At 37.5% G+C, this 15,029-nt stretch overlaps 1 protein-coding gene across 1 annotated transcript; it reads right to left on the minus strand.

The window, feature by feature from the left end:
- Positions 1–2,339: 2,339 nt before the first annotated feature.
- On the minus strand, positions 2,340–5,062 carry LOC113302108 (scarecrow-like protein 28). The gene is made up of 2 exons (XM_026550956.1): positions 4,764–5,062; positions 2,340–4,652 (listed from the first exon to the last, which is right to left on the minus strand). Exon 2 carries the CDS (start codon positions 4,332–4,334, stop codon positions 2,403–2,405), a length of 1,932 nt encoding a protein of 643 aa, XP_026406741.1. The 5' UTR covers positions 4,335–4,652; positions 4,764–5,062; the 3' UTR covers positions 2,340–2,402.
- Positions 5,063–15,029: the final 9,967 nt, after the last annotated feature.

Below are 15,029 nucleotides of genomic sequence, written 5' to 3' on the forward strand. Positions count from 1 at the left end.
AAAATTGGTATTTATCATCTAATTTATGAAATCAACTCTTGAATGAAAATTTTAAGTACCATAGTTAGTTTACTCCAATATCTTATTTCTCCAAAGTTACACATCATTCCAAAAAATTAAAGAAATGAATCCACCATTACTTAGCAGAGTTACTTTCCAAAATATGTTAAATGAAAAGTATGGAAGAATTTTATCACGCTAAAAGTATTAAAATTCGCGACTTACATTTTCTTTCTATGATATATATATACATATGTGTGTGAGATTAATCATTCAAGATTAGCCGTACAAGAAGAAGATTTGCTCAATGTAGTTGGACACAAAAATAAGACGAATCGGAAGGCTGCAGGCTCGGCCTTAGATAGCTTATTTGGGCAAACTGCTTGGGCTTTTGAATCTATTATGTCAATATGTGTTTGAATTGCCTTTATGACCGTTTCGGGTTTCACCTAGTCCCAACCACGGTAACCAAAATTTGTACTCTGAATTAATCTAGAAAAAATTAACCTTTTAACAAGAGCGAAGACAAGGCAGAACAATCATTTGTACTTATCAACTGGTAATTTAGCATATTTTCGCCAGATTTCAATAAAGTTGTCATTTTATATACAGGTTACAACACAGAATTATTTCTTTACTTCTTAAAGTATTTGGAAGATTAGTAACGATATTTTTACCAATTCAACATGTCGTGTATGTTATTTTGGTTTATTTGTGAAAACGTTTTTTTTTTCTTCTACACCAACTTCTGAGGCACATGTTCATCACTTTTTAAAATCTAATTTCGGAAATGTTATTAATAAATTTATCAAATATGATTAATGTTTTACTTTAATTTAATTTTTCTAAACAAACCGAGAAATTTATTCGCGATATATTTTCGAATAAGCTTTTATAAACTTTTGAGAATGGAGTTTATAAAGTATGGTATAAACTCACGAAGATTTAACATATAGGAAGGTATATTTTCTAGAAATATAGCTACAAACAATGTCACTTGAGAATTTCTTAAAGGCAATGAATATACTAGCGTTGGTGTAGAACAATATCAATATCTTATTTTATTTTTTGAAATGAGCAAAATTCGTATCACATGTATCAAGTTAATGTTTACGGATGAATCAATCTCGAAGTAACACTGATAAAACCAGGTATATTGTTGCTGCAACTAAGACTTAAAAATTCCTTAAATTACAACGTTAGACTAATTCCGGAAAGAAATTTTCAATAAAAACCAAAATACCCTGTGATGTTTTCCATGTAAACTCTGTTCTTATCTCTTTGGAATTTCTTACCAAAGTAATGAAGTCAACTTTTTTAAGGAAAACATGAGTGCAATACTTGGTTTAGTCCAATATCTTACTCGTTACACTTACCCTTCATTACAAAAAAATATTCTAAAATGAAAAGATTAAGCAAAGCTCTTCCCAAACTGTGTAAACTGATATAAGAAATTATTATCATGCTAAAAGTATTATGACTCATCAACAACTACTCCTAATTAGTATTTTGTGCAACGTAACTTGTGTGTGAGAATGATCATCCAAAAAATGTAGTTTGACACAAAAAATAAACTGAATCCTAAATCAGGCGGGTATTAAAGTATTGAATATAACACTTAAAAAAGAGAAGTATGACCGGAAACATTGAGGTGAAGAAGGTGGTACTTTTGAAGCAGCGGAACCTTAGGTGGCTTATTGTGCAACAATTCTCCGTGCCTCGGGATAGATTTAGACTTTCCGCAGTGCGTGCTCATTCTAGGCTTAATAAAGAATGGAAGAATTCATCAGAGGTAGCAAAGAAAGCTAATTAAGCAAATACAAGAACGTGGAATCAAATCTCCGACCATCGCCAATTGTGGGTAGCTAGGTGTGTCGTTCAGGTCTCCTGTATTTGTTCAAAACAAGAGTTGAAACCAACAATCAAAGAAAAATGAAAACAAAATTGAAAACAATAAACAAGTAATGGAGGTACAATGGAGAAATGAAAAAAAAAAAATACCTCATGAATAATTTTACTGATTTTGGTTTCAATTACATGTATGAAATGAAATGCTAGTGTACATCCCAGTCTAATAATAGACAGATAAAGAATACCTATTTTGTAACAAAAGAATCAAAGAATTGCAAATAGACTGGGAATGATTGGAAGTTGTTATCTCTAAATGAATAAAGAACTGAAATCTAAAATGTGGATGTTTTTCTAACTACAAAGAATTTTGTTATCTCTAGACATGCTTTAATGAATGAAAGAATAGTAATGATAATAACATAATGAATTTTCCTAAACTACAAAGAATTTGTTTGTTTTTTTTTACTTTACTTGGTTTTCATTCAATACTGAGTGACTGATTGGAAGTTGTTGTTGCTGTTGCTTGATGAATGAAATGAACCCATTGAAGATCAACTCGGCTGTGACTTAACGGAGGAAGTTCCCGCAACATCAACAGGTGCCCACGCTGAAACTGTGTAAAGTGACTGATCTAACCATTTTAGTGTCAGTCCCGCTCCGTCTTCTCCCCGCTTCTCTAAACTGAACTTGTCGCTTGAATACATCTTCAAAAGCATCCGGCTTTGAAGTATTTCTCTATCTTCGATTACGATGTTCTTAAATCCTCCTTGCGCCATCGAGACCCTCCATTTATCGAAACATTCATGCCTTTCAGACCTATCTATTCCTTCACATGACACTATGTTCCGAATCTCCCTTGCGAACATCTCTTCTATTTTGATTCTGACCGGACTGTTTAGCGGTAAGTTAGAATCAAGTGAATCAAATATGGCAGAGTAATACTTCAATGAATTAGATACCCTTGTTTCCAGACTTGGGCTGTTGTGCTCAGCTTCTTCCTCTGCCATAAGAACGATACCGGGGTTAGTGCTCAGAATCATCCCCAGAAAATCCCTCAAGACGCCACCGGTTTGGTCGTAGAGCATTTTGTGCAACTGGAGAATGCAATTCACAGCTACGCTTTCTTTCTCTTTGACATGAAGCATCCATAACCTGACATCTTCTAACCTGTCCACCACCGGATGGAATTCGAAAGGCAAATTCAAGGCTGATGCGAATAAGGCCAATCTATCTCCTGTTTCTTGAAGGTCCTGTTTTGACTCGCCTATACCTGTAATCCTGACATGGCTCGGAGGGTTAGCTCTAGAAGCCAAACTCTGAAACAAACTAGGCCATTGGAGCCCTTGTTTGATGTCGAAATCTATAATGTGCACACGATCTTTTCCTTCAAACGATCTCAAATACATCTCATTTGATGTGAAATGCAGGAACTTTGGAATTGGGCTGACATGATTGAGAAGCCGAAGTGCTGATGCAGTTTCATCTTCTGCCCGATCGATATCCCTAGGAACTGAAACGTGAAAAATGTGAGGCCATAGTCGCGCAGCACGCAATGCTAAGGCTTCAGTGAAGTAAGCTGTGACACGGCGAATTGGGTTTCCTTCTGGTGAAGCTAATTCCCCGAGTCTCGATAAGTAATATGTAATGGCCGACATGTTCTTTGAGCTGATTGATTCCACACAAGCTACTAGGAAACCCAATAGCTCAAAATCTTGATGCTCCGGTTGAACGTCGCCACCGTTGCGCGCAGTTAGTCTTCCCTCTGATGGGTAAGGAACCCGAGTCCCGTTCCCAATTTCGATGTCGTCGGAGGAATTATCCTCTGGCTTTAGTGTCAAACTACGACTCTCAGACGAGTTACTCGATCCGGGTTTCACCTTTGTAATTGCCCGGCTTGTCTCGGCGGCACCTCTATCACCTGTTGCTGTAATCTCATTCACCACAAAATCCATCCATGTTGACCGCGGCAAGAAACTTACCCTCTCTTCCTTGGCTGCAGTAAGTGAAGGAGTTTCAGTACCTGTAACTCCAGACCCTGCAACATTCTGCGAAAACCAAATATTCTCACTACCCAACTCACTGTCGCTGCTGCATCTCTTTCTCTTAACCCTGTTAACGCCGCATTCGTCAGATGAATTCTGCCTCTTCAAACTCTTCTTCTCTTCTTCCCAGAACACATCTTCAACCCCTCTCCTTCCTTCCCAAATCAGCGGCTGCGGAATGGAAAGCGAAGGCGGTGGCCGGCTTTTGTGCCTAATCGAACAGCTTCCCTTTGATTCAAACCCTTTCTCTACTGACAAACCAACAGGTCTAATCGGTTGTTGCGATCTCGAAGTATTACGGGTAAACGTACAGGGTAGTTCCCGTCTCTGTGTGCTCATTGAAGGTAGCTGAAAACTGCAAACTGCCTGAAACTGTGCTGTAGCTTCACTCCTTAGTCTATGCCTTGTTGGTGACAACAATTTAGAACACCCAGCCAACATCCTCTATGTATCCTTCCAATAGATTTTTTTTTCCTAATCTCTTCGGGGTTTCGATCGAAAAACAATGTATGTATATGGGGGTTGTACAGATAAAATATGCAATCTACTATCTTTGTAAAATCATGCACGGATGAATAAGGAATTGAAAATCAATTTGATGAAATTTTTGAACAAATGATTGATTAAAAGAATAATAGAAATTTTATGTATAGAAAAGAATGAAAGAATTTTATGATGAATAGAGAAAGATTACATATACCTACCCGATGATCCAAATTTTGCTGGAAAAGTTCATTGAAGTAAGAAGTTGTGATTCGTCTGGCCAAAGGGAATAATAACACCAGGAATAGAAATCCATTAGAATAAGAAGAAACAGCAGCAGAAGATGAAGAAACTAGTACAGAGAAGAAATTTGATGACGATTGGAACCTGTAAAAAACTCTCCATTACTTTGATTGAATCAGCAAACACTCACACTTCTGAAAAACTCCTTCAAACAAAAAAACAAAACCCAAAGTTAGATCATCATCATAGTCACTCAACAACAAACCAAAAGATCAAAAACTCTAACAGACTAATCGCTTTATAATTCTTTCTTCTTCTTCTTCTTGTCTTAACAATCTTCTTCTCTCTTTCTTTTCATGATTTCATTGGGTCCCTTGATTGTTCATGTTTTTCAGTATTTCCACCCACCATAAGAAAAGAAAAAAAAATTAGTAGAAAGGGAAATAAAGTGATTGGAATGATGGAAGAAAACGAAAAGAAAAACAGAGTTGTAATGATCTAAGAAAACAGAATGGGGGAACCAAAATACGACCGTTTGAGATATGACCGTTGTATGGCGTATGGGGATATGTTTGGTATATTTTTAATTGCTATTTACAGGAAGTAAAGTCAGTTCGTTGCACGTGAGGGACTATTAATGGGGGTGTTGTCCGTTTTTATTTGACCGTTGGATACTCGGTTTTATAATTACTGTCTTGACTCTACGGTTCTTTCTGACAGTAAAAAAGGCGTGTTGAAAGAAGAAGGATGGTGTTTTGGTGTTACACGGAGTATTGAACAAGTGTGGAACGTAGATGGACGGGACTTAGATCTGGGACCTGGGTGGTGATTTGGGTCCTATCAGGTGGGTAAGTACTTTAGATCAGATGATGATGGTTTGGATATGAGCGAAAGATGGGAACATCAACATATTCTCTTGCACCAATATGATGTTTTCCATTTATGAGTAAGTACTTTAAGAGAGTGTTAATATGATGTTTTCCATTGATGAGTCAAATTAAACCAGCGAACAACCCTGAAATGTTACATAAATCTTCATCTATATCAGTTGGTTCTACTAAATCAAATTTTCCATAAGTTTTTTTTTTTATTTTCTTTTAATAAATTCCAAAAAGATAATTATTACAATGGATTCTCATCCGACAAGAAAATAGTCGAGCAACAAACTAGGCTCTAACTCCTTCTTTTTTGGGGGCCAAAAAAAAATTTAAAGCCAAAAAGAAAATGAAAACAGATTTAAAAGCCAAAAAAAAATCAAAAAATATAATTTGGGGAAATACTAAGCTCACCAAAAAGGAAAAAAGAACACTTATTAAAACCAAAGGAAATATTTAAAGCCAAAAAGAAAATGAAAATAGATTTAAAAGCCAAAAAAATCAAAATAATTTTGGGGAAATCCGAGAATTGAACTCCCGCGCTCATACCACTAGAACAATTGTCCGTTAAGTCATGTATGGATGGTGTCAAAATCCGGGACTCCAAAGCATTTTCGGTATACTATCCAGTCCACCTTGTCGTTCTATTACCCTGGCACTGTCATATTACAAGTTGAATGTTAATCAATTTGTATCGCTAATAATCCAATTACACAAATCACAAATGGTGCTGTAGTAAGATGAGTTCATATACAACTATCTTTTGGTATCCGTCCGTCTGGCGCTATTTGGTCCACTTTAACTTCCAGCTCGTTTTTATGCATCTTTTTTGATTGGAGGGTTTTCGCCTTCGGACCCCAATATCTCTAGATGCATCGACTGTATCACTGGATTCCAAATGTTTTTCATTCTTGATTACCTTATTTTGATGATGTTATTGTGGACCACAAATGTTGGGAGTTACAGCCTTATAGGTATCTTCGGTGTTGCAATGGTAAATCGTGACGTTGAAGGAGTAAATTCCGGTGACAATATGATGGGGCAATTTGGTTCACAAATCACAATGACATGCATTGAGTCGCGATAAAATGTTCAATGGTTGTATATGAACGGAGAAAACAAACCACATGAAAACCACCCCACATGGGATGGACGGAGCCCACCTGAAATTAGCAAGGGCCCATTTTAGGGCCCCACCATTGGGTAAGATGCGAGAGCTCTGTTTCTATATGTTTTTCTTCACAGTGAATTTTTGTAAAATGTTCTGGCTACTGGATAACTGCAGATTTCGGATTGCAAGATATATTTTGAGTCTTGTAGCATATTCTGAGCCACTTGATCAATTTTGGTCACATGACATATCTTAGATAATGGACGTCATTCAATTTCTCTCTTCTTTTTCCCTGTCCCATATTTTTTTGTCTTTGAATTTATCCCGGCTTGCATTTTCATGTGGCTACTTATCATTTACTGTAACATAGCAAACTTATAACCCTTAAGTGTGCAGTGATGTTGGCCCACCAAGTGGGTGAGTACTTCGATGGATCACACATGAATCAAATATGACGATTCTACATGATCACTTAAAATGTGAAATCTTACTAGCATCCGGGGAAAAATGCAAATTATATTTTTGATGTACTTTGTCGATCTCATGAAATTTGAGAGAAGATTTGTTGCAAATCGAGTACAGTATATAAAAAGTTAGTATCGGATGGTAATACTCCAATCAGCCTTAAAATGATTCTCTCCAACAAAATGAAGAAGAAAACGAGATATGCCTATGAATATCACAAATTTACTAAGACACTGGAGTAAACTATGAGAATCATATGATAATAATGGATTTGTTTGGACAAAAATAAATCCATCCTCCAACGGTGGCGTCAGTGATGACGAAGTAAAAATATGGAGGACGACGCAAATAACAGATAAAGAAAAGAAAACAGAGTTATAATGTTTTGGTTTTATTTGGACTTTTCCAAATTTTTTTAAGGTTCTATCCCTTGTATTTATATATGGTTTATGTTAAGTCCTAATTATAAGATAAATTTCGTATGCAACTCTTCGCCTACCAATCGCGTGGTAATGAGAATTAGTAACTTGACAGCAATATATTTGGAAACTTCTTATTTTGGATTAACCGAGTGTTTGAGGGTGAAAATGGTTTTTGCTGATTTCGGTAATTTCGGACGTGTGGGTGAGAAATGAGTCCAAACCCTAAACAATGTACTGCAAGGAAGTACTTTAGATTCGAGAGATCAATCTGTACAAATCCGGCCTAAACCAAGAAATGACCGTTCCAGACTTGCTTCGGTCACAAAGAAAAGGAGAGGACTGATTTAAAAAGATAAAAACCGGTAGTGAAAGTATTAAAAATTTTTTAAAGAATTTACATACGAAAATTAGAAAATTTCAAGACAAAATATCCCCTTCAGACCTACCGAAGTAAAGGTTCTATATGATGTTAAGTAGTTTATATACAACATGATGGTTTTCTTTGATACTAATTGCAGAGCTATTTGTCAAGAGTAAGTTATTTATTTTGGCATGATAAAGCTTCCAATGCGATCAAAAATACCTGTAGATTTTGATTTCTCATTATAGTAGTTTGTTGTAAGTATCAATAAATTTTCAGTTTCGAAAATTATTGTAACCGTTTATATTTTTCATAGCTTGGCTAAGTATTTCCTAAGTAAGGTTTTGGAAGTGAGGAAAAAGTTTTAATGAGAATGAAATATGTGATTGTGGTGGTTTGATATGATTTATTTGGCTTTTGTTAATATGAATTAACCCAAATATGATATGAATCATGTCTCATATGGGATGGGTGACCTTTCTATTGGAACCCAAAATTAACAGTTTTGTTGTTTACTTGGGATGAGATGTTATTCTTAAACGGGAAGCCAACTTTGGTCACTACCCAAACCATGATAAAATTCGACACATCGTAATAAATATTTGGTTAAAATTGTGAAATTCCTCACATTTCGTTGAGCTTTACTTGAAAACTCTTAATATACTCTGATACGTGCCAATGTTGGCATATAAAACAAATGAGTTACGCTATTTTCAACGATGATCATTTTCAACCAATTTTCAACCGGTGATCACTACGAATAGAGATCCACCGAGATTTAGCAATCGAATTTAGCTCATCAATTTTGGATGGTGATGTGATAATATGTGAAAATTTTAAATTGCAAAAATGAACAACTGTTGTAACATTAATTCTCATCTTCCCTCTGGAAAACAGACACAAAACAAAAAATGTTAGTGTTAATACATGAAAAATAATACCCCTTAACGGGCTCGGGGTGCCCCTAAGGGGGGTGGTAAGCCTAGTATGAGATGTGGGGACTTGGGGACTAAGCCCAAGACCCATGGGCAAAGAAGGACAAGGAAGGGATTAATAAATAAGGATGAGGTTATGTTAAGAAATGGCATTAGAGGTAACTAAGGAGGTTTAGGACGTGTGTCTGGTAGGCTTTGAAAGGATGTAAGAAATAAGAATAAATGGATGCCTACTTGTTATAACCGCAAGTGCACGGTGTCGGTTGTAGCTTGTGCAAATACGGGTCGAATCCACAGGGACTAGGGTGTGTAAGTTGAAGTTTCCTAAACTAGTTAATCTAAATGCAATGAGTGACAATGACACAATGAAGCAAAGAGAGCAAAACAGGGCCTACACAAGGTGAGTTAAAGGTGACAGTGGCATATACAATGGTATTTACAGGGCAGTGATAGTTGTAAAATAAACAAAACAGATGCAAACCAAGGCTACAAACCAAGGCTGCAAAATAAACAAAACAGATGCAAAGCAATATGGCAAAACAGTTAAGAGTCAAGGCTGTAAGCCAAGGGCAGGGAGGAGTTTGTGCACTGATTTCAATGCACAACAGCTACAATTTGCAAGAAAAACTGAACAAGATGGCTAAGAAATTTAACTGAGCAGGGAATCAAAACAGGCTTGAAATTATAAGTGACTGTAAAAAGATTTGTGGCTAAACCAAGGCTTAAAATCCACCTTGTGACCTAATCAAGCAATGCAATTCTAGGTTGAGTTGAAGACCTTGAGCATATATTAGAATGGGAGGAAAATCAGCTTGCTCACTGATATGCCCCTAGTATTGACTGTCTTTTGACAGCACAGTCAATCACAGGCATACCAGAGCACTGAATACTTCCCATTGCTCAAGCAAAACAGGCATCAAGATAACTATCCTAGCAATACATCATTCAACAGTGCACTAGAATGAGACTATCCTAAGAACAAATCATAAGAACATAACATAACATAAACATGAACAGGAGCTTGATATAAATTGTAACAATCACATACTCAAATTCAATACATGTTGGAGTTCAGAACAGCTAAAATTAACAATGCATTTGAATTGAGAATCATGGAATTGAAAAGATTGATAACCCTCAAAGCTACAGTTCATGGAAATAACAAAACTAAACTATTCTACTGATGCTCTGGCTAATCCAGGCATGCCTTCTACAACACCCAAGCCTTCTATTTATACCCAATTTCAATTCCCCAAAAATACCTAATTTCTAAAATTAGGGTTTACAAATTAAATCAAAAATTCTTACCAACTACTTCTGATATCCACTCAATTAGCTTGACCCACGCTTCCTCTTCCTCTTCTGCTCACTCTTCTGGTACAATTTCCCTAGCTCGAGCTATTCCATCATTTTCTCTCCTAGGGTTTCAGGAACTGTGAAGAGGAGAAAGTGATAGAATAGTAGGCTAGAATGATGGGGGATTAGGTGGTAGTGATGGGTTCTAGTGTTTGGGGATTTGACGGCTCGTGGAGGGGAGTGGTGGTGGTTGAGGCGACGGAGAGGGTGGAGTTGGCAGGAGCAGAGCTCGACTGCTCGAAGGAGGAAGATGAGAATTTGGGTAAGGTGTGTTTGGCTGAAGGGTATAGGTGTTAGGTGTTTGGGTGTTGAGCGGATGCATCAAGTCTCGATGATTCGCAAAGCTGAGCCGTGGGATGCGGAAATGATAGATTGATCTAACGGCTACAAGTGAAGAGGATGGTATCGACCGTCGGATGCCTGATACAACGAAACTTACGGCTCAAGATGGAATTAGGTGCTGTAGTGTTAGACAGGAGCTTCAGACTTTGATGTACTGGCGATGCTGCGACCATAGGATGCTGAGATGATCCAATCTGACGGCTAGAAAGGGAAACGGGTATGGATATAGGAAATGGATTTGGGTGAGGGTTTTGGGCCTTGGGTATGCCAAGCCCATATCTTCTTTAAGAACAATTCTTCCTCTTCAAGCCCACTTCTAGCCTTTTGGTCTTGTGCACAACATTCTTCGCGGCTTCCTTGCGTGATTGCTCCCGGCTTTTCACTACTTTTCTGCTCTTTTCCGCTCCGCAATTCATCTAACTTTATTTATTACCTAAAAATGCAAAATTAATTAAGAAAAATATTTATTCTTGAAAACAATGAAAATACAGAATATGGGATAAAATGTAGAATTAACGCACAAAAGATGAGTTAAATGCCAAGAAAAATATATAGAAATATGCACTTTTTAGCACTCATCAGTGTCATGATGTCATCAAAGGAGGGACTTTTGGGAAAGTCTATATAAGAAAGGACAAGGTACAATGGAAAGGCAACTATCTATCTTACCATTCCTAGAAAGCTGAGGTCACTTGGTGTAGCTAGGGCGGGTAGAACCTAAACTAAAATCACCCCTCAACATTTGGCGCCTACACCCGGAGGCTCGTGCCTAGATCACCATGACAACCTAGGAGGCGCTAGTTCAAGCGCGACGGAGAACCAACCGAACATCCCGTCGCTCTACCCAGAGGGCGAAAGGGTAGGAATAGTGTCGTACCCAATCACACAAGTAAGGAAACCAGACGCTCCACACGAGAAGAACAAACATCAGGAGGTCGAGAACTCGCCATCTATACAACCTTATCTAAGAGGGATGCGAAAGGAGATAGAGGACCATGTCCGCAGAGAGCAAGAACTGAGAAAACTTCTGAAAGTGTCCAGCGCCGAACAGAATACCAAAGGAACAACGGAAGATACAGAGGATAAAGAAGCAGAACTTATATCCATGACACAAGAAGAGATGGCCAAGTACTGAGAGACGAACTACAGAGTTATAAAGCAAGACAACTACGACTTCATGGCTATCCCGTACTCCTCCGAAGTCACAGAATATCAGTACCCAGAGGACTATACCTCACCAGAATTCAAAGTCTACAATGGTCAAGGAAACGTGCGGGAACACCTTGGTCGATTCCTATCTACTATGAATGATCACGCCACTAATGGAAAGCTGTGCCTGAGGGAATTCACGAAGTCGCTGACAGATACAACGTTCACCTGGTATGACAACCTAAAGTCAGGAAGCATTAGCTCGTGGTCAACCATGTCCACCCTTTTCCTTAGAAAGTTTTATTCAGCGAAAAGAAAGGTTACAACCATAGATTTGAGCAAATGCAATCAGCTTTTGGGGTGAGGAAATAGGAAAATACATCGCCAGGTTCCGCCTCCTCACTTTGGATTGTCACGAGGACGTCAAGGAAGAAGTGCTAGTGGAAATATGTGTACGCGGAATGATTCCGTCCTTTAAGAAAAGCCTGGTTAACTTTCGCTTCCCAATATTCATCGAGCTAGAAGAAACGGCGGCAAGGATCGCCGATTGCGTCGAGGAGCACAACTCAGACTATGCTTGGCGCAATACAGTCAACACCGTATCAACCGTGCCTAAGAATATCCGCGCTAGCAATAGCCAAGAAGGCTGGAGCACACAAGCCTTCCCTACGCCCTTACCTTGCAGTAAGTAACATATCGTGGGTCTATTGGAACAATGTATAGCAAACAATAAAACCCGACTGCCTCCAACAAAAATGGACCCCAGCGTCATTAAGAAAAACGATGCCAGGTATTGTCACTTCCATCGAAGGATACAACACCCCCCGGTCGATTGCTACAACCTCCGAAGAATGTTCCAGAGAAAGATGGAGATAGGTTAAGTCGAAATTAACAAGCCCAAAGATGGCAAGGCGATTCAACATCAGGTTATGATGCTCTCCCATGACCAAGAAGAGATGTTTGTGTTAAAGCATAGCTCGATCGAAGCCATCAAGCGTTGGTATGTCAAGTTTGGTTGTCATATTTTAGTGAATCAAAACTCATTTAAAGAGTCGCTTGATTATTTACTAGATTTAACTTCGTATAGGTTAGCTTGAAAGTATTAGGATACGAGACATTACAAGTATTACGTGAAGAATTGAAGAATATGAAGAAGTAAGGATCTACAACGACGACATCATCCTTTTTCTTGAGGTTAGTAATATTTTACTTGATCTGTTTCATTCCTAACATATCTTTCAAGTCGTGCATATTGAAAACATAACTGCGAAGCTGTGAATGATTATACTCTGGTTAAACATAGTGTTGAGGAATTACAATACGAAGTATAACGTCTATCTTTTGAACTTCTTATATAAGACATCGACATAATCGTATGAATGCTATTGTGACTATGTATGGGTATGGGTGAAGGTTTCGTCATAGGAAATAATGTTTTACATTCGTTTAAAGGAAGTACAATTCATAAACTTGTTTTATGAATCGAAAGGGAAATCTCTAGGCTTATTGGTATTGTTATTCATTGAAAATCTTTGGATTACCAATATGTGTGTTTAGTATAACCGTTCATAACTTGTTTATGTATCTTGGTAAAACTGTTCACAAGGCATGGCTTTTGTATTGATATGACTTTTATTAGTGAAACCGATCTTAAGTAATCACATGAAATGGTATGATCGATTTAGTGTAATTGGTATGACCAACTCTAGACATTGGGGAAACGATCCTAGTATGAGGTGTAACCAATCACATGTAAGAGGGAATCGATCCTTGTAAGAGGTTCACCAAGTTTTTAGTAATTGGGGAACCGATCCTATGACTTGTGCAACCGAACACAAGTTTATACCATAAACATGTGGTAACCGATCCTAGTACCTAGTCAACAAAATTTTGGAAAGCTAGTGTGACTAATCCTAGTACCCACATGGAGGTAGAACCGAAACTTGTTTTTGTAGAACCGTGAAATCCATTAATGGTGATTTGATAGGATAATCAATCACATAGTTCTTGGAAGTAAGATGAACCAATTCTAAACTTGTTTGGAAGTGTGTGATAGACACATTTTTGTGTCTAAGTTGTCCTCAATTTTCTGTATTGTTGGTACTCGAATTTGTGCTTATTATGGTGTTTTATGTGTTTGTAGGTATTTTTGGGCAATAACCGTTTTCGGAGAAATTGGCTCGAAAAGTTGCTTAAGGCACCTCCAGAGGACACCTGATATTCGGACTCTCGGTTTGGATAAGGGGCACCCAGATGATAAGGGGCATTCCACCACTATTTGCACCCAGACATTCTATTTATACCCCACAGCTAAATAGTCTTTAAAACATAAAAGGAGAAGATTCGCAACAAAACATGGAGGTTTACGTGGTTATATTGAAAACAGGGCAACAAAATATTCTCGAGATATTTTGAGCTATTTTTGGGAGAATCTCGTGTGTACACAGCGTGTCTAACTACTTCAGAATTGAGGGAGAAACGATTTGGAAAGATTCTGCATGTGACAGTTGAGGATATTCGTGCGAGAAGAGAAAACAGGGAAATATTTCTCGTAATTATATTTGGAGATTATATCGAGTTATTACCAAGATTTCTTGGCCCTGCGGTGATTATAAATAGTGTTGAGATATCATAGAATGAAAAGGAGGAGTGAGGGGAGGAAACAAAGCGTAGAACAGGAAGTTGCAGAGCTTGTCTCTGCTGCTGCCATTGAAGGCTAGAATGAAGAACATAAGACGCCAAAGAACAGTCGTTCATCAACAGTGACAACGACACATACTGAAGCATTGTATTTGCTACAGTAACAGTGGCATTTTCCATTTATCGTTCTTTGTAACAGTTTATTTTGCAGCACCTTTATACCATTGCAAATCTCTGTTTTCTACTATTTTTCCAATAAAAACACCATTTTAGCTATGAGTTATCTTTTTGAGTGTGTTTTCATCATGAGAAGCTAGACCCCATCGCTGGGACGACGGACGAAGCTGAATTTCATCATGTGGTAAATTTAAATAATTCCTTATTTAATTTTTGCACCGGTTATAAATGATTTATGATTTCTATTAATCAATTGTTATCTTGTGTTGATAGTGTATGCTTAGTCTTAGGTGCTTTTGATACACTATGCTTGTAATTTACAATTGATGTTTTACGAAATCTATTTCGGCAAAGAATAGAGTTAATATTTCTTGTGTTTGGAGCTATAATTGCCTAGGATTAATTTCTAAACCACTTAAATAAGAAAAACAGTGAAATCCCGAGTCTCAGTGAATTCTTCACGTGACATATTTTGTATATAATTTCTTATTTTTATATTTAAGACTAGAATCAATTTCAACAAAGTCCGAGTGAAAGACAACTCTATTTACCTCTATATAAAATTCGATCAATTTTT

Source organism: Papaver somniferum, chromosome 8 (assembly GCF_003573695.1).
Source record: "Papaver somniferum cultivar HN1 chromosome 8, ASM357369v1, whole genome shotgun sequence".
NCBI lineage: Eukaryota > Viridiplantae > Streptophyta > Magnoliopsida > Ranunculales > Papaveraceae > Papaver > Papaver somniferum.

Bases quoted from the DNA above. Each gene is read 5' to 3' on its own strand.
- LOC113302108 (XM_026550956.1), bottom strand. From the start codon at position 4,334: ATGTTGGCTGGGTGTTCTAAATTGTTGTCACCAACAAGGCATAGACTA.